At 51.9% G+C, this 23,030-nt stretch overlaps 1 protein-coding gene across 1 annotated transcript; it reads right to left on the bottom strand.

Moving 5' to 3' along the window:
* Nucleotides 1-3,095: 3,095 nt before the first annotated feature.
* LOC136015967 (angiopoietin-related protein 7-like) lies at nucleotides 3,096-13,413 on the bottom strand. The gene is made up of 6 exons (XM_065682617.1): nucleotides 12,982-13,413; nucleotides 8,428-8,650; nucleotides 6,844-6,981; nucleotides 5,253-5,469; nucleotides 3,680-3,875; nucleotides 3,096-3,242 (listed from the first exon to the last, which is right to left on the bottom strand). The coding sequence occupies exons 1-6, from the start codon at nucleotides 13,411-13,413 to the stop codon at nucleotides 3,096-3,098; spliced, it is 1,353 nt and encodes a 450-aa protein (XP_065538689.1).
* Between the last annotated feature and the right edge of the window lie 9,617 nt (nucleotides 13,414-23,030).

The following is a 23,030-nucleotide window of genomic DNA, read 5'->3' as shown; positions in this document are numbered from 1 at the left end:
AGGTATAACAGCAAAGGGGCCGTATCAAAAGGAACCATGCAAGCAAGGACACAGGATCAGTGCTCATAGGATTCTAGAATGGTTTTGGTTTGAAGATCCAGCCCTCACCAAGGATTTCTTGATGACCACCACTCCCGCGCCCCTATCCTGCATTTTTTCCAGTCTCAGCCCAATGCCTTTCCCAGCCATGGGACTGGAGGCTGCAGAGCATGGGCTGGTAGCCTTCATAAACCACCTCCATCTCCAGTAAGGACACTAGGGCCTAATTATCACAGAGATGGAAATACTTGTGTTGACCTAACACGTCAGATGTAAACTGTCCTTGGACCTTCCTCTGTTTCGAGTAGCTGTGAGCCAAAACAACTGGAGGGCCTGTAACTGTTCCCCCAGCAAGACACACACATACACACGGAGCTCAGCAGCAGCCGGTAGCCCAAGGTACTCTGCAGCAGGAATGTGGCACATCCAAGTGCGCAGGGGTCTGCAGGGCCCTCTGATCAGTGCAGCAATGCACAAGACCCTGCTGGGTGTCTGCCTCATGGCTGCACTCGATGAGGCTCTGTCATTATAATTTCCTGCCCCATATCACTTTAGGCAGCTCTATAATGGGACCAGCCAAATTAACAAGGCAGGGGTTAGCTTGAGTGTGAAAGGGAAGAGTGGAAGAAGGAGCCAAGCTCCCTTGTCCTGGGGGGAGTCAGACACACTTTCCTCCCCCAGTCAGGATTGAGTGTGTGGGGTCATTTGATTGAGTGTTTTCAGTTTCGTGCTTTGCCACACACTGCTGTGTTGCCCAAAGCCCAGCACCCAACAGATCATAGACTCATAGAATAATAGAATCATAGAATGAAGCATAGAACGAAGCAGAATGATTTGTCTTAGTGTAGTTCAATATGAGCCCCTTAACTTTAGGGGAGTTTTGGGGTGTAGAGTCTTACAAAGCCACCTGTACACAGACAACCATATCAGTAATGCCATAGAAGGCCAAGACTGACAGTCATGACATCAGATATAACAAATTTGGGTATGGATGTAACATGATTTGGACCAATAAATAAAAAAAATAAAGTAATTAGGGGCTGATTTGGCTTAGAAAAAGGTGTGATAAAGTAGAAATAGAGAAAAAAAGAGAGGAATAAGTTATGAAACTGGGTAAGGAACACAGGTTAATGGGATCTTTCAGTGGATGGAGGATGGATGCCTACAGACAGTGGTGACTATGACCTGAGTACTCAACTGCATGGGATACCCTTGGACAACCTGCTGGACTCTCCATCAGGGCTATGTACAAAAGGTTTAGCGCAGAGGTTAAAGAGGGAGACATTTGCACCCTGGTAGGAACAGATGTGGAGAGAGAAGGACAGTAAGCTAATACAGCAACAGTAGCATGTGATTCATGAGGTTTGCGATACCTTTATCACTGTGTTCAATAATGCACAAAATCAGACTGTACATTAATAATGACAACATTAATTAATTATGCTGTTGCTTATTCAAGTGTTTTATCAGTCTCTTAGTAGGGGATTGCTTAACCAGGGGACATCACAGCCTTTTGAACGCCTGCAATCCAAAGAGGGAAGGTCAGGTCATGAAGGAAAGGCATTATATTAGAGATGCATATGCCATGAGCCAATAAAGGTCTCCTCCCACTGCTGGTAGTGCCCAGATGTTCATGATATGTAATGGTACAACATCATGTAGGCCAGCCCATTGCAATTCCCAAACACCATCAGACATGTCTTAGGAACATCCCTTAAGGAAGACTACCAAGACAAACCCAGCAGAGGGAAAGACAAATGATGTTGTTTCATTGTGTTATGGATGTTAGTCTGTAGGATGCTTGGAAGGTAACTTCTCTGCTTCATTTGCCCATGAAAAATGAAGTTCCAGGAAAAATATAGTCCAGAATAGCGTAAAAAAGCTACAGAAACCATCAAGGAGTGAGCAGAGCATCAGCTGGGAGGCAAGTTTTTGAGAGGAGCAGTGCTTTGTCACCAATATGTCTGCTTTTCCCCTTAGCTGAACCCTCTTTGAACTCATCTGTGCACACTAAACAGGAAAAAAGAGAATCTAATTAAATATCCATCACTAAACACAATAAGGGCTGAGACCAGGTCCCAGCCTCCATCTCTTGATCCTGCAAAGAGGCAAAGTCAGGAAAAAAGGCGGGTCTCTCGCTGCAACTACAAGTGGAAATGTAAAGACAGCAACAACGAGTTTTCTTTATCCACAGTAAGGCAGTAAAAAAAGACTTAAAATCATGTCCAGTCGTTCCTGTAGACCACTTTCAGGGTGGGTACAAAATTGGTTGCAAGTTCTTTGCCAGAGAAAGGACAGAAAGGTGAAAATGGAGTGGAAAAGTTGAAAATCTTTTCATCTTGAGTATTATTACTGCAGCTAGCTCATGTCCACGTGTGTGACACAATCTCTGCCAGACAAGGGGAGGGGCACTGCACACCTTCCTCCTCATTTGCTTTGACACTCTTCCTGGATGATGCATGCTGGCTCTCCTGGCTTTCCTCAGGGCCATCTCAGCGCCCTAGCACATCCCTGCAGTGGTGGACCTTCAAATACGTACTTGGTGATGTGAACAAAGAAACTCTGCCAACACCAGGAAGTCTCACCTTACAGCACAGTAACTGGTTTATCACATCCCATGTGGAAAACACATACAGGGTTGTGGGTTCTTTGCTTCCCTCTAAAATACCATTGGTGGCCAGAGCACCCAACATCTCCCTTCAGCCTAAGGTCCGGCCTCAGTCCATCATCAGATTTAGTCTCAAGCTTTGGGAATGCCCAAGGCAGCCAAGGACTGCTGCTACCCAGTGAAATGGCAAGCTGAATGCTCGTCTTTGCAAAGCCTTTCTCAGCAATTACCTCCACATTTTTAGGAGAGCTTTTACCGCCCAAACACTTGTTGAAGGCCTTGACACCTCTGCTGTTGGTTCAATTCTCTCAAAGGCAAACAGGCAGCAACAGGCATGGCGACATGGTCCCTCCAGGTTCTCCAGCGTCAGTTTTTGCTCACAGCAAACTGTTTCCAGCTCTCTATTCTCAGCTTTCAATGTGAAGAGAAATGAACACCCCGAGCTCCTTCATGGGGAGAGGTGAGGTCGGAAAGTGCGCGGTCGAATCATCATCACCACCTTCCTCAGGGAGTAGTAGTCTGTGTCCTTCCATGAGTACCACACGATACCATCCGGCCCCAGGGCCTTGCGGTTTTTAATGGAGTATCGGCCGCCCTGTGGTGCAGAGAAATAAGGATGGTCACGTATGGAAAACACATGGAAGCAGCATCCGGAAGGGAGCATCAGAAAACCAATTACTCTGGAACACTGGAGCAAAGAGCTTAATGACACTGTGGTGAAAACAGCACGTAAAGCCCAACATTTTCCAAATGGTCCCAATGGAGCTGGCATCCACCCATCTCAGTATGGGTCACCCGTACCACAAGTTTCCACCATGCAGCGCCATCCTCAGCGTGCAGAGATGTCACAATGCTTGTGCCTGACCCGTGGCACAGAAAAAGCCAGGCTGCCTTGGTGCCCAGCACTCGTTTTGTTCTCCCCCCGGAGAGCAAAGCAATCCAGGAAGGACTGCTGTGATGTGAAGACCAGCAGCCTCCTCCCAGCCCTGGATCTCATGTGCTAACATCTGCACCCTCATTCCTCCACCTTACCTTGTAGTACACCCCATTGAGGTTGGAGAAAAAGCACTGGTAGTACCACCAGCCTCCGTGGGAGATCTCAGCACAGATGTTCCCTGTGTCAGGTGTGCTGAAGCTCCTCTTGTTGTGGTACCAGGCAAAGGAATCCTCCACTGTCCCACTGAACCCATCCACATGCAGGCGGTAATAGTTTGCCTCGTCCTCAATGCTGCAAGCAAACAAAGGTGGAACTGTTCAATAGGGAGTGTTTGAGTCTCCTTTCCAGCCTGGATGCTGCATTCCTGGTGCGGACACCTAGCAATCATCTTGCTGCTCTGGCCAGCCTCCCTGCTATGATTCATCACCTCTAAAAGCCCAAGATTGTGTGTTTTTCCCTTCAGTGGGATGTGCATGATTTTGTCATGACTCAGGGCACTTGTTATAGGGCTGAACCAGGCAGGCCGTGATTCTAAAACCACAATAAAGGACTGCAGCAGCTTTGGCAAGGCAGTCCCTCTAATTACACAGCACTGCCTCCTCTCCACATAACAAGCATCCTGCTCTTCACCTAAATGGAGCTAATGAGTAATCTCTCCCTGGGTTAACAAAGACTGAAGGTCAATGCCACTGCACATGACATCTGATGAGAAAAATCAGGATGGCCATTCAGAGCACGCATTTGCTGCTGGGGGATGCTCTAATGCACACTTAGGAAATCGGAATTTATTTCAAGCTCTTCCCTGTGAGGGTGCTGAGGCCCTGGCACAGGGTGCCCAGAGAAGCTGTGGCTGCCCCATCCCTGGCAGTGTTCAAGGCCAGGTTGGACGGGGCTTGGAGCAACCTGGTCTAGTGGAAGGTGTCCCTGCCCGTGGCAGGGGTTGGAACTGGATGAGCTTTAAGGTCCCTTCCAACCCAAACCATTCTGTGATTCTACGATGATTCTATGATATTTTTTTCCAGCAGTTTTGGGGTCTATTCAAAGCCCTCAGGCTTCAAATGTCCCTAAAGTTCAGTGCTCCCTTGCACATCCTCCTGTGGTGGATTACTCCCACAAGCATTTCCAGTAGAGACAGGGAAGGAGTTCATCTGGGATAGTGTAGGCAGACCTGGTCACCCCTGATTAAGAAAGGATGTGACTGGTGTAGTATGGATAAATAAAGCACCAGTAAAGGGTAATGGCTATAGACACTATAAGACGTTACATCAGGCCCAGCAAGGAAAAGCCATGAATGGAGAGGGTAAAAATCAAAACATGACTAAACCAGGGAGATGCGGGAGGACCTGCTCAGCAAGGACTCAAAATCCTGGTTTTGACATAGAGATCAATATTTTTTGTCAGAAAAAACATACCCCATAGCAGCTGGGGACTGTCCATTGGGTCCTGCAGCTCTGGGGCTGTGGATGCTGGCCAGGGCTGAATGACACTGAACATTCCCTAGCTTACACAGCAAAAACTGACGGTCGAGGTGGGAAAGAAAGGATAGACAGTCTGAAAGGTATTCTAGACAGTGTCACTCTGACCTCAAAGGGGTTCCTGTGCAGGAAGGTCTCCCAACACTGAACCAGTTGAACTATGCAAAACAGGGATGGACACCCCACTTTCTACCTGAAGGCCTGGTAGAAGGCGTGTTTGTGCTTGCTGTTCCAGTCCTCCAGGTCGATGCGAAGAGAGTAGTCCCCTTGGTTTGTCATCTTGTGGATGTTCTCATTGCCCAGCCAGAACTCGCCATTGAGGTCCCCAAAGCCTTCCTTGTACTCATTCCAGGTCCGGTTGAAATCAACTGAGCCATCCTGACGCCTCTGGATGACTGTCCAGCCCCCACCTGCCAGGAGAGAGACAATGTAAGCTGGGAGCACCCAGGGAGCATCCAGGGGGTCCCAGACAGACTCCTTAGTGATGTCACCTAGAGGTGACCACCTTAGAAGGATCCACCTGCAGCTCAACAAGGCAATGCCGCATCCCCCCAAGCGGCAAAATACAGTGTTGGTTGTTGCACAGGGATAAAAGGGCATGGGACAGTGCTCCCACCTCTCCCACACTGCTTCATAGTGATGTTCCACTGCTGACTGCCTCAGATTTTAAGGTGGTTTTAGATGAGAGGGGGCTGGTAGTTTTCAGGAGGCAAATGTTTTGGGACTGGAACAAACCAGAGATCCTGGAGTTTGGAGATTATTATGTACTGTTCCTGCAGCACCACAGCGGCACAGGAGCTCTCCCAGTATTGTCTCACTGTCTCCATCTGCTCTCCCATCTGTCCAAATTGCTCTCTCCTCTCGTTTTATTCCAATATTGTAAGCTTGGGGGAGACTGAGAACTGGGACCATCTTTCTATTTGCTGTTTGTACAGCTTGTCACTCTACAGTGTCCAAGATTGTGTTGATGGTCAGGCAAATAATAGTGATGACATAACAGAGGCCACGTTGTTTGAACAGCCTGTTTCTTAATGGCCAAGGCTGCATTCACCTGTAGATTCTCCAACTGGTGAGATGCCTACATGTAGGGAGCTGAACCCCTTCCTCCAGAACAGGGTGTGTGGATGGACACATCCATCCAGACTGGAGTAGATCCATGGGGCAAGGAACTGCCCATTTCCTTGCTGATTGACATTATTCCTCCAAAACTCAAGTGTTGCACACTAATTTTGTTAGTAAGTTTGTGCCTTGCAATGACAGTCCTGTCTCCATGTGAATATTTAGACTGAAAGGGCTTGAGAAGACACCTGCATCATCATTTACACTCCAAAAGAAATGTGGGAGAGCATCTATGTCCCCTCTCCTCACTCCAGCACAGTTACAACTGGTGATTGCCCACACATAGCCTTCAACTACACAGAGATGCTCCAGATACCCCCAGTGAGCAGCTGCTACTCCACAAGGGATTATTTTCCCCTAAGCCCTGTGTCATGTCCAATAGCACACTGAAAATATCTTGGTTGCAGGAGGACATCCTAAAGACCACTGAACACCTGCATTTAGGCCACTGAATTCTAGCCGTAATGTCTAGTTTGAGCTATTACTCCAAACCCTTTCTATAGCCAGCAGAGAGAACATGTCCTCTGTCCTTGGAGAAGAGCCCTTCTGCTCCCACTGACTATAATGTAGCCTCAGAATAACTCAGATATGAGATACAACTCTCAGGTTTGACAAATCCCACCCAAAGCTCTGCTGGAAGATGCTGTAGGTGCCTCCAGGAGTACCTTCAGTGTCCATCTCACACAGCACTTCAATAGGCATCCCTCCGACTACGGGCATGATGCTGTAGACACCAGACCGCCGGAGCCCATTGTAGTAAACTGAGGCACAATCGATGGGGCAGTTCCTGCCGTGCCTCACCTCTAGGAAAGGAAGCAGAGAAACGCAGTGTTTAGTGCATGGCGTGGAGGAAGGGGCACACAACAAAAGCCAGCACAGTGTTCATGCAGTCAGGCAATAATCCTGGATCCAGACCTTCTGAAGCTGAAAACCTCCGCCTGAAGGTAGCGATTAGTGATAAGGTTCCTTAGCTCAGCTCCGCTGTGGCTGGAGAATGGTCTTTGGTTCAACTCTTTTGTTAATGGCAACGCAGAAATGATACGCATTTCTCAAGGCTCAAATTAGATTGTATCTCACACCTTAAAGGTCTTCTACACTGATAAAGAATAGGCTGGTTCTGCAGCAATGGTCAGTGTAGACAAAAGTAGAAGGCTTTCCTTCTCCTAAACTGCTGCTGTAACACAAACCTGGGCTCTGTCTTACAAGGGAAGGGGATCAAAATCGTTCTGGTGAATCTAAAGAGGTTTTTAACTGTGATATGATCAGAGGGCTGGAGCAGCTCTGCTATGGAGACCGGCTGAGAGAGCTGGGCTTGTTCAGCCTGGAGAAGAGAAGGCTCCAGGGAGACCTTACAGCAGCTTCCAGTGCCTAAAGGGGCTGACAAGAAAGCTGGAGAGGGGAGATTTAGATTCAATGTATGGTAAAGGTTCTGTCCCTCAACCCAAATTCCAGCCTCAAAGGCTGGAAAAGTATCAACTCATCCTTCTCCAATGCACCTCCTAGACACGGGATCTGGGGCATGGGGACCAGTCTTGTCCCCATGACTAGTCTTGTCTTCTCAAAGGCAACCACCCCTTGCCATGGACCCAGGGACTTGAACAGGTTGTGAAAGCAGCTCGGTTTCCCTGCCAGCACCTCCAGGCCGAGCTTTGCAGATGCTGGCTAGCCCCTGGCTCTGTTTAATCTTGGCATGGGAACCCCTCTGAGGAAAAAAACCCAAAACCTGGCAAAAATCTAGATGCATTCATTAAAGAAAAGTGTGAGTAATAACAGAAAAGAGGGTTTTTTTCCAAAGTCGCAGAGTTTCATTAAAACCCTAATTTCATGCTGTGAATTTTTGAAGGAAAAGAAACTGTCTATGTTTTGTGTGGGTTTCCAGATGACAAACAGTCCCTGGGTCTGTGAGGAAAGCTCATGCGGCTGACTGCAGTGGGGTGATGGTGGGAGCAATGCCAGCCTGCTTGTCAGAGCCCAAGCAGGTCCTTGCAAGCATCTCACACTACCCATAGAAACAAAAAGGAGGCACTGAGGGGCAGGACCTGTCTCCTAGACAGCATGGAAACCACCCCTAGAGGTGTCCATTGCTCCGAGGAGCCCTCCTGGCTGCCTTGGGAAGGCAGGTTGGGTGAGATCAGACTCCTGGCCAGTGCAAAGGAGATTTAAAGCAGTTTCCCCACAGCCTTTTTCTTCGTTACCCTTGAAAGAGGATGAAGCACCCCATCCCATCCATCCCAGCAGCTCCCCATCACCTGGATGGTGCATCTCCTCCTGCAGCCTCATCTCGGCAGGACCCAGGCAGGTGGGGTTGCGCCAGGCCCAGTCGGTCAGGACAGAAATGTTGTTAATCTGTGCCTGCATGTCATAGAGCAGCGTGGCCTGGATGTGCTGCAGGGTGCTGGCCTCGCTGTACCGATGCTCCAGGTCCTGCACCCGCTGAACCAGGCTGTGGTTCCGGCTGGATGCCTCCTCGTGCTGTGGGTAGAGAGAAAGGTGTGATGGGGGAGATGCCTGGGGATCGGCATGGCCCCAGGACCTCATGGAGCCGGGCAGAAAGGGGAGCAAGAGGGCAGAGGAGCACTTGCTGCATGCACCAACAGAGATAAAGGACCCCAAGGATGGTGCCTGCATCCTTGTCCTTATCCCCATCCCCATACCAGCCCCCAGCCCACCATGGGAGCCATAAGTAGCTTGATGTTCCCAGGCTGTGGTGCAGGCAGGGCATGCACAGGCAAGCTGCAAGAACAGGGCAAACATATAGGATGTACAAACACCCTTCAGTCTGCAACCTGTTGCAACACGGATGCAGCCTGGAAGAACATGGAAATGTTCAGCAATGCACCACAGCTGGGTTTTCCTTCCAAAAAGTTATCCAGTCTCCTCTTGAATCACATTATATTTTGTAACATTGCAAGGAGCTCCACAGCTTCTCAACATGTTGCATGATGAGCCACCTCCTGTTCTCTGGTCATCAGCTGGTGTTCTGTAAGCAGCAGTGACAGTACCCATGCTATGCAAGGAGGGGATGTGATGCAGGACCCCAGCACCTTTCATGACCCTTTTGCTGCTTGTTTTTAGGACAACCAGTCTCTAATCGAATATAAAATATGCAAAAGCTGGCTGGAGGTGCCCCTAGCTCACACCAGGAGATGGGCACCCTGAGCCCCACCAGCGCTCACAGAACTGAGTCCAGTTCTGGGGCCACCAGCATAAGAAGGAAGTGGAACTGTTGTAGCGAGTCCAGAGGCCATGAAGATGCTCCGAGGGCTGGAGCACCTCTGCTATGGAGACAGGCTGAGAGAGCTGGGCTTGTTCAGCCTGGAGAAGAGAAGGCTCCACGGAGACCTTAGAGCAGCTTCCAATGCCTGAAGGGGCTGACAAGAAAGCTGGAGAGGGGCTTTTGACAAGGGCCTGGAGGGACAGGACAAGGGGGAATGGCTTTAACCTGACAGAGGGGAGATTGAGATGAGCTCTTAGGCAGAAGTTGTTCCCTGTGAGGGTGGTGAGGCCCTGGCACAGGGTGCCCAGAGAAGCTGTGGCTGCCCCATCCCTGGCAGTGTTCAAGGCCAGGTTGGACGGGGCTTGGAGCAACCTGGTCTAGTGGAAGGTGTCCCTGCCTGTGGCAGGGGTTGGAACTGAATGAGCTTTAAGGTTCCTTCCAACCCAAACCATTCTGGGATTCTACAGTTCTATGATTCTACAAACACGCCCTACCAGTCCCTGCAGACACACTCGCCTGCCTTGTTCAGTGCTCCCTGTCCATTAGATGGCAGAACAGGCCTTCAACAGCACCTCCAAAATCCCACAGCAGCCTGGGAACCCCCCTTCCCTCCCCTGGGCAATGCAACAGCTCTACACTGTGCTCCCCAATCCATCCTGTGTGGGTCTGGCAACCCCAGACCCCCATCTGCAGTGCAGGGATGCTGGTTCTCCACCAGCACTGCCCTTTTCTGTCCCCCGAGTGCATCACCTCTTCCTCCATCACCCACTCGATGTCATTGCCTGGAGCTCACAAACCACCCCAAGACCCGGGAAATAAATGAGTTTATTTTCTCAGCTCCCTGTCACAGCATCGGGGGCAAATCTGGAGTTTTGGGTGTCTGTGCAAGCATGCAGCTTATTAGATATCCCTGGGAGCAAGGGATCCGGCACTTGACTCATCCCTACCTGCGAAACAGCCGGGGGGCTGCCGAGGGACAGGGATCTACTTCACCTGAAGGGTTTCCATGCCCGGAGTATGTTTTCTTCCCTTTCCGCTGCTCCCAGGACCCAGCTCACACCTCGGTCCCCATTCCTGCCAGGACACAACTTGCTGTTCCCAGGAGATGGCATCACCACTGCTGGGTCATTGTACCAATAACTAACAGAAACTCTATCATATCCTGCCCAATGCTGCTTGAGCATCACCTGTGTGGCCCTGCTGAAAGATGCTTCAGCCTGCCTGTATCCCGAAATCCAGAGCAGCTAGATAGGCAGGGAAGAGGGAACTACAGCATGCAACACCACGGTGCTTTCCTTTTCAGGACTGCAATGTCTCCAGCTCTCCCATAAATCAGCCATGTCCCCTCTGACCTGCTCTATGAGCTGTGACTGATACAGGCTCCTTCCAGCTCCTTCACCCACACATCAGCTCTCCAAGCAAACCCCATGATGAGCTCTCCCAGACAGTCCCCTCCTCCACAGTTGATACCTTTCCTTTGTTCCTGCTGCTGATTAAAGCCAGCACAGCCAGACCACCATGACAGTGACCTGGTGCTGCTCCCTTCCCTGCGTCCCTCTGCACTGGTGGGACCGGGGTTGTGTTTTTCCACCTCAGTGTCCTGCTCTGTGCGTACCCCAGCCATGCAAATGCAATAAACAGGACTGGAAACACATAGGGAGGGCTGGGTGAGGGTGTTCCTTATGCTCCCTGAATTGCACTGGAAGGAGGGAAGCATGGCAGAGATGGGGGCAACCTGCCTGGCCCAATTTGGGTGTCCCCATAAGCCTGGGAGGAGTGGTGACCTGGAAGAGCCTGCTGCTCTCATTCAGGTCGGAAAGGGATGCTGAGCTCAGAGGGATGTCTCCGCTTGGGCAGACAAGCCCACTCTGAGCTCCCAGAGCTATACTGATGGCAAACCCCAGGGACACCAAGCAGCAGCAGCCGGAGGCTGATTGATGAAGGCGGATTAAGGGAGCAACAGCTCCTCAGTGGGAGGAACAGAGGCGGGGGAGACCTGCTCAAGCTGACACAGCGGTAGAGATGCAGGGATGCAGGGGGAAAGCAGCTTCCCGGGCTGGGCACAGGCACGGGGAAATGGCCAGAGCAACACTACAGGTGAACTCCTTGTGGGAGAATCCCAGCACTGGAGGGGAGCAGAGGAAAGCAGCTCTGCTATTGCCCCTGGGTTCTTTCGTTCAGCTACAACAGCCATTGCAGCATGGAACTTCGCTTCTTGTTTCCCCCACCATCCAGTGCTTGGACACTGACGAGGCACACTTACTTCAACCCGCTAAACTCTCCTGATTTTGGACAGAGCCTGGGGTGACAGAGTCTAGTGGAAGGTGTCCCTGCCCATGGCAGGGGTTTGGAACTGGATGAGCCTTGAGGTCCCTTCCGACCCAAACCATTCTGTGATTCTATGATTCTGGGCCTCCCATCCCTTTGAATTTAGACTCATGGCAAAAAACTGAGGTTGGAAGGGATGGCTGGAGACCTTCAGCCCACCCCCATGCAGAAAACAGGGACAATTTCCAAGCTGGATCCATTTGCTCAGGGCCTTTTCCAGTCACAGTCCGAAATGCTCTACGGATGCTCTCAGAGGATATCCCCTTTCTGAGTGGGGCAGTATCTTGGTGGTGCAGATGTTGCTGGTACTGCCCCCCCCAGGTATAAACCACTTGGAGACCTTCAGGTAGGACCTGGGATCTGGTTGCTCTGGGACACCTCATGTGCACCCTGCATCCCTCTGCTCTCCTCTGCTGGTGATGAGCCCAGCAGCCCCCACAGCAGCCCCGTCTCCTTTGGAGCCACTTCACTGTGCGGTTCACACAGCTTAGCACACTTGAGAGTAACTTGTCATAGAATCCCAGCATCACAGAATCCCAGGTTGGAGGGGACCTCAAGGATCATCTGGTCCAACCTTTCCAAGCAAAGCATGACCTAGACTAGACGGGCCAGCACCCTGTCCAGCCAAATCCTAACCACTTCCCTAGGGAGATTATTCCAATGTTTGGTTGTCCTCATGGTAAAAAACTTTCCTCTTGTGTCTTGTGGACAAAACCAAGACAGTCGAGTCCATGTGTTATGCCTCAGGTTGAAATTTGTTCTTCTCATTTCTTAAACCTAGCAATCAGAAGTATTGTCAGGATCCTTCACCTTAGGCTGTGGGGTTGGTGAATGGAGCCGGGGTGGGATGAGCCGCAGAAAGGACACGGCAGGAATGGTACCGTGGGCTGGAGGTCAGGGATTCTCCTGCCCATCTGCTGCCATCTAAGATGTGGTCCTTCACTGGCCACCTGGAACTCCACGTGTAGACTGGGATACTGTTATGGGCAATGGGATGGATCAGCAACCCAAGGCAGGCTTGGAGGTGGAGGAGACAGCACAGATAAAACACTGAGGGTTTTGTGGCTGATGTTAAGAAAGATGAGCCCTGGAAGGCTCCTGAGCCAGGAGCAGCTGGGTTTAACAGGCATCCCAGCCTGTGGTCGGGACAACACCATAGGCTTCACCAGGAGTCCTCCCCCTGCAAGCTGCTGGGAGCTGGAAGGAACCAGGGGGAGAGACTTACAGGGATGGGAGTCTGCGAGGGGCAGCCCTTTACCTGGAGCTCGAGGGCTTTGATGCGGTGCCGGTGGTTCCTCAGCTCCTCCTGCAGCTCTGAAATCAGCTCCCGCAGCTCCAGGATCTGCTGCTTGCGCTCCTCATTCTCGTGGAGCCAGTAGGACACCTCGTCGGTGCAGCGGAACAAATCCGGGCACCGCTGCTCGTCCCCCTGTGGCAGCGTGGCCACGATCTTACAGCGGCCATTGGGCAGCACCTGGTTGCTGTACTCCCCGCACTGGATCAGGCCCGTGCCGTCCTGGGGACCCTCGTGGTCTCTGTATGCCACAGGCAGGGATTTCTGCAGCGAGGGGCTGCTCAGCGTGGCAGCGAGGATGAGGGACAGCAAAGCTGCCCTGGCAGAGCTGGTGCTGGGACAGGCCTCCATCAGGCAGGGGAGGATGGTCCCCAAGGGGGACACAACGTGTCTCATCACCAAACAGTGCTGGGGAGAGCAGTGGCAGTCCCCAGGGCATAACATCAGGTCTGCTGAGAGGTAGCGGGTGAGGTTGTAGCTATACGGGAATCAGTAGGGATTCCAGAGCCAAGGACTGCAGACAAAGGAGCTGCCTGTCCCCATGGAGCATCCTCTCCAGGCCAAGGAGAGTCCAAGGCATTCCACTATGCTGCTGCTCCCTGAAATGGGAATCAAAGCAAGGAGATGGATGATGGAGAGGAAGGATAAGCAACCAACCCTCCCCACCATGCTGCCCACCTGCAGCAAACTGACAGGTCCCCCCACCTTCCCTGGCACCCTCCAGCCATCCTCACAGCCCAGGGACACAGGGCACGGATTTGGGACTCTCTCCATGTCTCTGTGCATGACTTTTTCCTGGCAGATGTAACATAAGTGGAGTTATCAGGTGAACGGAGGCCATCTACATGGGAAGCCCAGACCAGCCCTGAGCAGGATTAGACTCCCAACCAGCCCGTCTCTGGGGCAGTCTGGATGGACCCTGGCTGTGGGCTGGTTGCCCCACATGGGCTCAGGTCCAAAGGGGATGGAGGGATGGTGGCCTGACCACCATCCAGAAGAGACAAAGGAACAAAGAGACTTTGTTCCTTTTATCCAGAGAAATCGGGGTCCCCTTGCAGCCAGAGCTGCCCGACACAGGGACTCACAGCTACAACATCACACTCTGGGTCTGCTCCCAAGGCTTATCCCAACCAAAAGCCATCCCCATCCCACTGTGGTGAGGACAGGGAACTGTGAGGGATGTCATGGCTCCCCAGTGGCACCCAAGCTCCCAGCAAGAGGCACCCCAGCTCCCAACATACCTTCAAAAGTCCTGGTCTGGCTCTATGATGGAGAGAGCAAAGAGCAGCGAGCACTGTCTGGCCATGGGGATCCTGGTGTGACTGAGGGGGCACTAAATGCTTATTCCCCCTGATCCTATCACCGCACTATAAATAGGGCCAAGAGAGCCGCTGGTCTCTGATGACACACAGGAGGGAGGAGCACAGGTCCTGGCGTGACCTTATCAGAGTATGGGGGAATAAGCCGGTGCCTTGGCAGGAGGGTATGGCTTTTTCTTGCCTAGAACTCCCCTGTCCCACCCTGGGAATGGGTTTTGGGGAGAAGGCAAGTTCATCCAGCATGGAGTGACCTGTTCCGTCTCAGCAGTTTCAGGGAGAAAGCTTTCCAACCTGGCCATGGATGGGGCCTCACGTCAGGGAACAGTCATCACTTACATTGCTCAGTAGCACAGGACTTCCTCTTTGCTTTTGCAAGGGAGTGATCATAGAATCACAGAATCATAGAATAATAAGGGTTGGAGAGGACCTTAAGATCATCTGTCAGCAGGCTTGCTTGATTACATATGACAAGCATTCAGATGTAGGAATGTGAGCTGAAACCAGAGGTTTCCATGTTGGACAAAGCTGTGGGCTGTTGAGTTTTCTTCCCTTAATGTAAAGAATTCCCAGATTATGTTCCCAGACCGATTCCCATGACTGAAATACTGAAACCAGCTCAGGAGGCATCCAGGAACAGAGGAGCTGCCTGGAGAAGGGGAACTTCATTAGCAAACATCTGCTGGGGTGGCTTGGAGAGGCACTGAAGCTCACTGGCGCTCCAGCATCTGCCCCAGATGGCTCTGCTTTCAGGGTGCAAAACTTTCAGGTGAAGCAGTTTTATTTCTGTTCTTTGTCTTTGCGGGGCCTTGGTTGGAGCAGAGCAGGAGGATGTGGAGCCTCGGAGTCCTACCAGCTCAGGACATGTTACTGTGCTTCTCTGTCTTCTCTGTCTTCTCTGTCACAATAAGCATCTGTGTCCGTATCCACCACACCGGGCGCTTGGGGAAGGAGCCAGCAGCAAGGCCCCCGTGCAAGGGGAACCTGCCCCAAGCTCATGCTCACTCATGAACGGAGAGCAACCAGCCGAGGCAGGGAGCAGATCACTCCAGCTCCCCCCGGATGGGAGAACATCCTGAGAGCACTCATCTTAGTGCGGCAGGGACCTGGATTCCCCCAAGAATCACACCTCTTTGCACACGCTGCCTCCAGCCAAGCTACCTCTGCTCTTCTTCAAAGGGGGCTTCAACTTGTGGGAGGGGAAAACAAGGCTGAAGCATCCTTCCTGGAGCTGACAGGAGCTGTAGAACAGTTCTACAGCTGTAGAAGAGTAGAACAGGGGAGTGGAACCTGGAGATCAGCCCGCAAAGCTCTGCCATGAAAGACAGCAAGAGAAGTGCTGTGTGAAGGCACACCATGGGCAGAGAGTGGGAAAATGGGGCTAGGGGCCAGGGAAAACAAAAAAGGTCATTTCAGGGAAGGGAGAAGTGGTGGTCCAGGACGTGATGGATGTGGACACCTTTCAGTACTGGCACGTCTCTTTGGGCTGGATTTCACCACTGCACCAGCAAACTCAACTCACCATGACAACAGTTTTTCCTCTGGCCAGACTTTTACCCTCCAGGCTTGTCCTGAGACAGCGCACACACAGTGGAAAGAAAAAGGATGCGATGGTAGACACCAAAATGATGATAAGACGAATTGCACCCCACAGACTGCTCTTTATGGGGTGGTGTGAGGGGGTATCAGGGCAGGGGACCCAGAGGAACATCTCACTCTTGAATCCCAGCTAAGAGCTCCTCCAGCACGATTAGCTAAAGACCATCTTCCCTTTATTGCACACAAGTGGATACACATTTAACATACTTGTCTATAATGAAATCCATTATCCTCATCTTTCACAGAGGCCCTACAGTGCTGGTTCCCCCTTTTCATGGCCGGAGGTAGTGGGGGAGAGGAGGTGGAAGAGGGATGGAGCCAGGTACAGCCAGGCCCTTTGTGTGATCACTCAGGAGGCACTCTCCCCATAAATGTTTGGGCTCCTAAATGGATCTGACCTCCCCTCCTCCGAGCCCCTTTCCCTTTCATTTTCTTTTCCTCATTATTCTTGGAAAAAGAAGAAAAAGCCAACCCTCATCCGGATCATTAGCGTCAGAGGCAGAGACGGCTCCGAATGCCACATGGAAGAGGCGCACATACATTTCATTCAGTGCCCCTCGAGTGGTGTTTCACTCAAGGCTGCTTCTCCACAAAGGGAGATGTGAAAATGGTCCCCGCTTGCAGCTCCGCTCCCAGCCGATGCCCTGACAGGGCTTGATGCAAAGCTGCCTCTTCAGGGAGACAAAGCGCAGCCATTTCTTCTGCCTTCGATTGATGTCTGAGTTGTTTGGGGAGCATTTAGCGAGGATTGGAGGAAAAAAGGGGAGGAAATTCAATGGGAGAGCCTGGGTGATGTTAATAGATAACGGCTCTGAAAGACCCAAGGTTGAGTGCTCAGCCTTTGGCCTGCCTGCCTTTGGCTTCCTTCTCCACTGTTTGGAGGGACATCAGCCACAGCTCCTTCTGTGATCCAGGAGTAATTAAAGCCAACAGCAAGAGCTCTGGGTACCCCTTGGCCAACTCTTTTCCAAGTTATAGATGCTGATTAAACCACACTGGTGGTTTTAAAACATCCCGGTGAGTAACCCTCTCATCCCCAACATGATGTGCAGAGCAGAGCCATGAAGCCTGTGCACTTCCATGGTCTCCCGTCACAAGCATGTCTTCTGCTTCCTTCCAAATGCAGGAACACACATTTCCATGGGCATGCAACTGCTTTTCTTCCAATGTCATCCCTCCATTGACTCCTCACTGCAGTTTCTGGAGGAAAAGGGGTCCCCACCACCATTGCCCAGGTCTCACCTTTGCCCAATGAGCCTGTGGCCAGCCTTCACCAACTCATGCCCCTGGTGTGCAGACAAGCTGCTGGCTCCCACTTGGTCTCTCTTTGAGGGAGAAATGTCAAAAATTGCGATACTTTTCCATTTCTTGTTCCTGCCCATTGGAGTGAAGAGAGTCCCTCCAGGTATCCCTGGAGAATCCTCCACCCCTGACGCTGCCTTGGCCTCCCAGAGGAAAGGACAAACTAACCCAGCTCTACCCACCCCACTGTTCCAGGATTGCAACGACCCGAAGTACGTCCCACCACTAACGCCAATAATCAGTGATTTGCTATAAAATAATCAGCAGTAAGAGGTAGTTCAGAGGCTCCTGAAGACCAGGGAACCCCAAAATAGGGCTAAAACCTTAGTGCTGCTCCACTGCCAGGGGTCACACTCCACAGATATCATCAAAAGCCATACCCCGAGGTACAAGAGCCATGTGTTTCCAGGGCTCACGCTCCAAGCCCTGGGTAGAAAGCTGCCCCGGGGAAAGGGTGCTTCCGTTGGATGGAGACCTAGTGTGCAGCTGGAGCTGAGGAGCTGCTTTGTGCTCAGGAAGGCACCACAGGAATCTTGCAGGGGTCTGGCTCTGCCCAGCAGCTTTGTTAAGTGCCTTCGCCCTTAATCCTGCTTGAGAGCACCAGTCCTGGGCAGAGGCGGTGTCCTGAAGGGGCAAGCTCCTGTCCTGACTCCCTGCAGTCTCCCCAGTCCCCCTCCCATCCTCTCTTCCCTCCTGCAGTTCCAGTGTGTGATTTAAAGAGGGTTGAAGTTGCAGAGAGGAGGAAACCAGGACACGGCTGAGTGCCAAAGGGGCCGGGTGCAGTCCTCCCATGGGACCCCAAACGCAGCAGGAGCTCTGGGCTGCAGGGATGAAGTCCCTGCTGGGCTCCTAAACCCTGCCAAAAGCCGGCTCCCCCACCTAAGAAGCTGTAATCCCTCTTAGGGGCACGGGCAGTAATCGGGGATTTGGCTCTGGGTGCGTGTGTGTGTACAGCATCCGTGTGTGTCTGTGTGTGTAAAACTGGCTCAAAAGGTAAGGAAAGGCTCAATGAATGAGGAAAGAAAATGCTGAACGGAGCAATTTTGGGTTCCTATCCCCATCTCTCCTGTTGCCCTGGGGATGGTTCTGCCTAATCCCAATCCCAGGACCTGTGCACACCTGTGCCAGGCAGGAGGAGATGATCCAGTCCTGGCCCCAGAAGGATGGCAGGATTTATCCCTGGCACTTTTAGCCATCTGAAAGCCAGGCAGCTCCTCCCAGCCCATGGTCTGGTCTGGCTTTGCTGTCACCAAAGAAGGAGCCACATCCGAGGGGACATCCATGTCCTTGGAGAGAGGGCAGGGACCCAAGGAGCTGCTTTCAGAAGGAGGGGGTGTCCCTCTGCAGGGACAGGACCACCAGCTACATCTTCACCAAGAGCGGATGCTGCCTGGGAGCATCCCCAAGCATTGCACCATGGCAGTCCAAGCCCTTTCCTTCCAGCCAAGCATCCCAAGGCCCTGGGTCCCCATCACACTCTGCTTGGTGCAAAATTGATGCAACACATTCTGTCCTGGTGCAAGCTGTTCATCATTTCTAAGGGAAACCAGGGACATGAAGAACAATTAGGAGTCGTTAAGTAAGACAAGCATCCTTTAGAACACTTGTGCCATTGGAAATCATAGAATCGTCATAGAATCACAGAATGGTTTTGGTGGGAAGGGATCTTAAAGCTCATCCAATTCCAACCCCTGCCACGGGCAGGGACCCCTTCCACTAGACCAGGTTGTCCCAAGCCCCCTCCAACCTGGCCTTGAACACTGCCAGGGATGGGGCAGCCACAGCTTCTCTGGGCACCCTGTGCAGGGCCTCAGCACCCTCACAGGGAACAACTTCTGCCCAAGAGCTCATCTCAGTCTCCCCTCTGTCAGGTTAAAGCCATTCCCCCTTGTCCTGTCCCTACAGGCCCTTGTCAAAAGCCCCTCTCCAGCTTTCTTGTAGGCACATTGCAGCTGTAACCAAAAGTGAGGCATTTCTTTACAGAGCAGGGAGATGGGCCGAGCGAGGATGCTGTAGGCACTGAAAGTCAATTGGCTTAAACAGAACACTGCAAGAAATGGTGAAAAATAATTCCATGAAGGCTATTAAACACTGTGACCCACGAATCGCTCTGTGTACGCACTGCTTATCAGCTTCTCCTCCTAACAAGCACAAGCTGCTGCAGTGAAGATGCATCTTTCACCATGAACTCAGAAGAGCAGCAGGAAGAAACCTGTTGAAGATTAAAAGGCTCTTGTTCTTACAGGAGCTTGTACCAGTAAAGGCTTTGCTGCAGTCCTGCATGGATCCTGCAGTTACAGTCAGTGCACGATCTATCCAGCAGGCTGATGTGACTCAAGCTCTGTGCAAATATCAGGAAGAAAAGATGATGCCAGAAAACACCTACAAGCAAATATATCAGAAGTCATCACAGAAAACACCTACAGGCAAAGACACCAGAGTGACAGCATTCAGGTCCTCAGATGCCTTCGGTTGTCTATTCCTAGAGAAGTGCTCAATTTTGGTTCAGATCAGAATTAGACATAATTATAGATCTTAGTGTATAAATAGTGCTGAGGAGAAGGCCCTGGCACCAGAAAGCTGAAGCAGAGCAGCAGCAAGCACTATTATTTCACATGCCACACAGCCCTTTATTTCTTCCATTCTAAGTCTGACCCTGCTTTTGTCAAAGGTATAGGAAAATCAGTTGACCGCAGTAGAAAGGAAAAGAACCCCTCTCTCTGCAATGAAACTCATGTGTGCCGTGAGGGACTTTGTTTTCTACTGGAGGCTGCCCTGGGCTGTTCTTGCTGTGGAGCTCAGCACCTTCACATGAACTTGAGCCTGGTACAGGTGCTCGCCGGGCCAAGGAATCAGTGGTGGGATTCCCAGTCCCTGACTTCAGAGCTGTTCTTGCTCCTACAGAGAGGCTAAGACCAAGCAAGCACCAGCATTTTCCTCCAAGAGCAAGGTTCAAGGCTTGTATTTCACTGCCTGCTGTGGGCACGAGGGCTCAGAAGGGACGCCTTGATCAAAGCCAGCTGGAAAACACTGCTGCAGATACAAGAACTTACATTCATGCATCAAGAGAAGCCCTAATCCTGTGGCTGACCTGCCAGCTACTGGTTCCAAGGCTCAGATTTAAGATCAATAGGTGTCTTCTGGCTTCAAAATGTCCAGGCGATGGAGACAGATAATTTTATGGTGGTGATCCAAGAATCTCTTCATCCGGATGTCTCCTGCGTTATATCCTGCACAAGCACTTAATGCAAGCGCCCTGCAGATCCATCCTTATCCCCTCCGCCAAACACAAGATGAAGATGGTCTGAATGGAGCAGAGTCCTCAGCATCCTTCCTCACCCCACCTGGGTGCTGCACCTGGGCAGGAGCAGAAGTGAGTGCTGAGCCCAGGAGACCTGGTTGAACGGACTTGTCAATTACTCTGCTTTTGTGAGAACCCCCTGCACTTCTGTGCCCAGCTCTGTGCCCCCAACAGAAGAAGGATGTAGAGCTGCTGGAGTGAGTCCAGAGGAGGCCACAAGGATGCTTCGAGGGCTGGAGCACCTCTGCTGTGGAGACAGGCTGAGAGAGCTGGGCTTGTTCAGCCTGGAGAAGGCTCCAGAGAGACCTTGGAGCAGCTTCCAGTGCCTAAAGGGGCTGACAAGAGAGGTGGAGAGGGGCTTTGGACAAGGGCCTGTAGGGACAGGACAAGGGGGAATGGCTTTAACCTGACAGAGGGGAGACTGAGAAGAAATCTTAGGCAGAAGTTCTTCCCTGTGAGGGTGGTGAGGCCCTGGCACAGGGTGCCCAGAGAAGCTGTGGCTGCCCCATCCCTGGCAGTGTTCAAGGCCAGGCTGGAGGGGGCTTGGAACAACCTGGTCTAGTGGAAGGTGTCCCTGCCCATGGCAGGGGTTGGAACTGGATGAGCTTTAAGGTCCCTTCCAACCCAAACCAGTCTGTGATTCTATGAACTGTCTGCAAAGCACTGCAGGAAATCTCTCCTGAGATAACAGGGAAGGGGACTGACTGCACGCAGGGGCACGTGTCTGTGCTGGAGGGACGTGCAGGTCCTAGAACAAACCAAGAGGGACCTCGTAAGGTTTTTGCAAGCCCCAGAGCACATCTTACCTCATTGACACGGGTGTTTACAGCCTGGCGGGACCGGCACCTTGCATCCCATGGGATTTGAGCAGGGCCGTGACTTTCACACCTCGTCCTGGAGCTGATTCACACCCAGGTGTGACCTGTTCTCAAATTAAGACAGAAAGGTCAGAAGTCAGGCAGAAAACGCGCCCATGGATGCCTCACCCCGTCCAGCCCTGCCGGGAAAGGTCTGCACGTCCGGAACGTGTGGCTTCTGCAGGAACAGGCTGTGATGAAACCACCAGGTCTCATTCAAGGCAACCCCGAAGGAAGCTCTCCAGGGCTGGGCAGTTTGCTGGAGCAGAGCCCTGGGGCCATGCCGCGGTGCTGGTCCACTCAGAGCCAGGGGCTGGAGGATGCTGCACTTGCAAGCATGTGTGCAGTGTGATTACATGGTCCTGGATAGTCTTCATCTCTCCCCGGCTCAGGAAGAAGAAGAGGTTCCTCCTAATGGGTTTTCTCATTGCTGGAGGGTCCTTTTCTTGTTGGCCTCCTCTTTCATCTGCCTGGGAGTTGGCTGCACCCACTGGTCATTTACACACCTTCTTTGGAGAATACAAATAAGCTCTGTAATCAACTGTAATGAGTGCTGTGTATTTACACCGGGAAATAGCCCTGCGCTGGGAGGGGGAGCACCCCAGTTACAGAGGTGGCACTTCTGAATCCTCCAGAGATGCTGGGCCCCCAGGAGATGCCGTGCTTCCCGGCACTGGGAGCAGGGAGGCTGAGCTCCATCTGCAGTTGTCTCCTGGAAGGAGGACCGAAAGCACCGGCTGCAGGATGGGGAGCAGGGAGGCATCCAGCACGGAGGACTGATGAAGCAGAGGATGCTTCATCTCAGCCCTCACCTGCAGCCGCTCAACCCAATGAGGTTTCCTAAATAGATTTCCCATCTTCTTTATAAACATAAACTGCTCAGATTGGCCTAATGAAGATGGAAGAGCCTTTGAAGTGGGAATCATAGCTCCAGTTTGGGCTATAAAGTACCTCAGAATAGCTCTCCGGCATGGATAAATATTGCAGATCGAGGGATCTGTCAGGGAGGACGGGGGCAGCTGACGCAGTTGCAGGCACTGCGGTGAGACGTGGATGGTTTGGGGATGGATGTGGGTAGGACAGGGGTCCAGAGGAGCTGTGGACTGCTACAGAGGCTATTCCCTGAACCTACGGTGCTTTGCTGCCTTAATAACCAGCTATGGAGGGTTTAATCCGGTCTGGGGGTAGTCAGGTGAATCTGTTGCACCCCAGTATCATTTGGCAAGGAGGTGCACATGTCTGCAACCCATTGAAGGACAGCCCACCTCCTTTTTGTTTACCTCAGCTTCTTCCCTGGCTGCTGGGAAGAGAGGAGCATCTCCAGAGGAAATCCCTGCAGGATGGAGCATCTCCATCCTGGGTCCCTCCAGCTCCAGCGTCCTGGTTATGGGCTGCTCTCCCTGGGAGGTTGCCTTTGGGGTGGCCTCTTTCCCTTCTGAAGATGCTGAGTAAAACAGGAGCAAAGCCTTTGCCCACCCAAGGCAGGACCACATCTGCTCCCTGCTGGTAAGATCATGGGCAAACCTTCACGTGTGGCTTTGTTGTGCCCTGCAGTTTGTCTGCTCCTAAGCATACAGATCCTGCAGGCAGGCAGGAGGGGGGCTCACATTCCATGTACAGGTCTTGCCTGAGACCAAA

This window comes from Lathamus discolor, chromosome 5, assembly GCF_037157495.1.
Source record: "Lathamus discolor isolate bLatDis1 chromosome 5, bLatDis1.hap1, whole genome shotgun sequence".
Classification (NCBI taxonomy): domain Eukaryota; kingdom Metazoa; phylum Chordata; class Aves; order Psittaciformes; family Psittacidae; genus Lathamus; species Lathamus discolor.
The sequence above is the reverse complement of the archived record's forward strand: the minus strand, read 5'-3'. Positions and strand labels throughout refer to the sequence as shown.

Coding starts and splice junctions, on each gene's coding strand:
- LOC136015967 (XM_065682617.1), bottom strand. CDS start 13,413: ATGAGACACGTTGTGTCCCCCTTGGGGACCATCCTCCCCTGCCTGATG. Junction 8,651..12,981: donor TCAAAGCCCTCGAGCTCCAG/GTAAAGGGCTGC, acceptor CTCTACCCACAG/CACGAGGAGGCATCCAGCCG. Junction 5,470..6,843: donor GTGTGAGATGGACACTGAAG/GTACTCCTGGAG, acceptor CTCTCCTGGCAG/GTGGGGGCTGGACAGTCATC.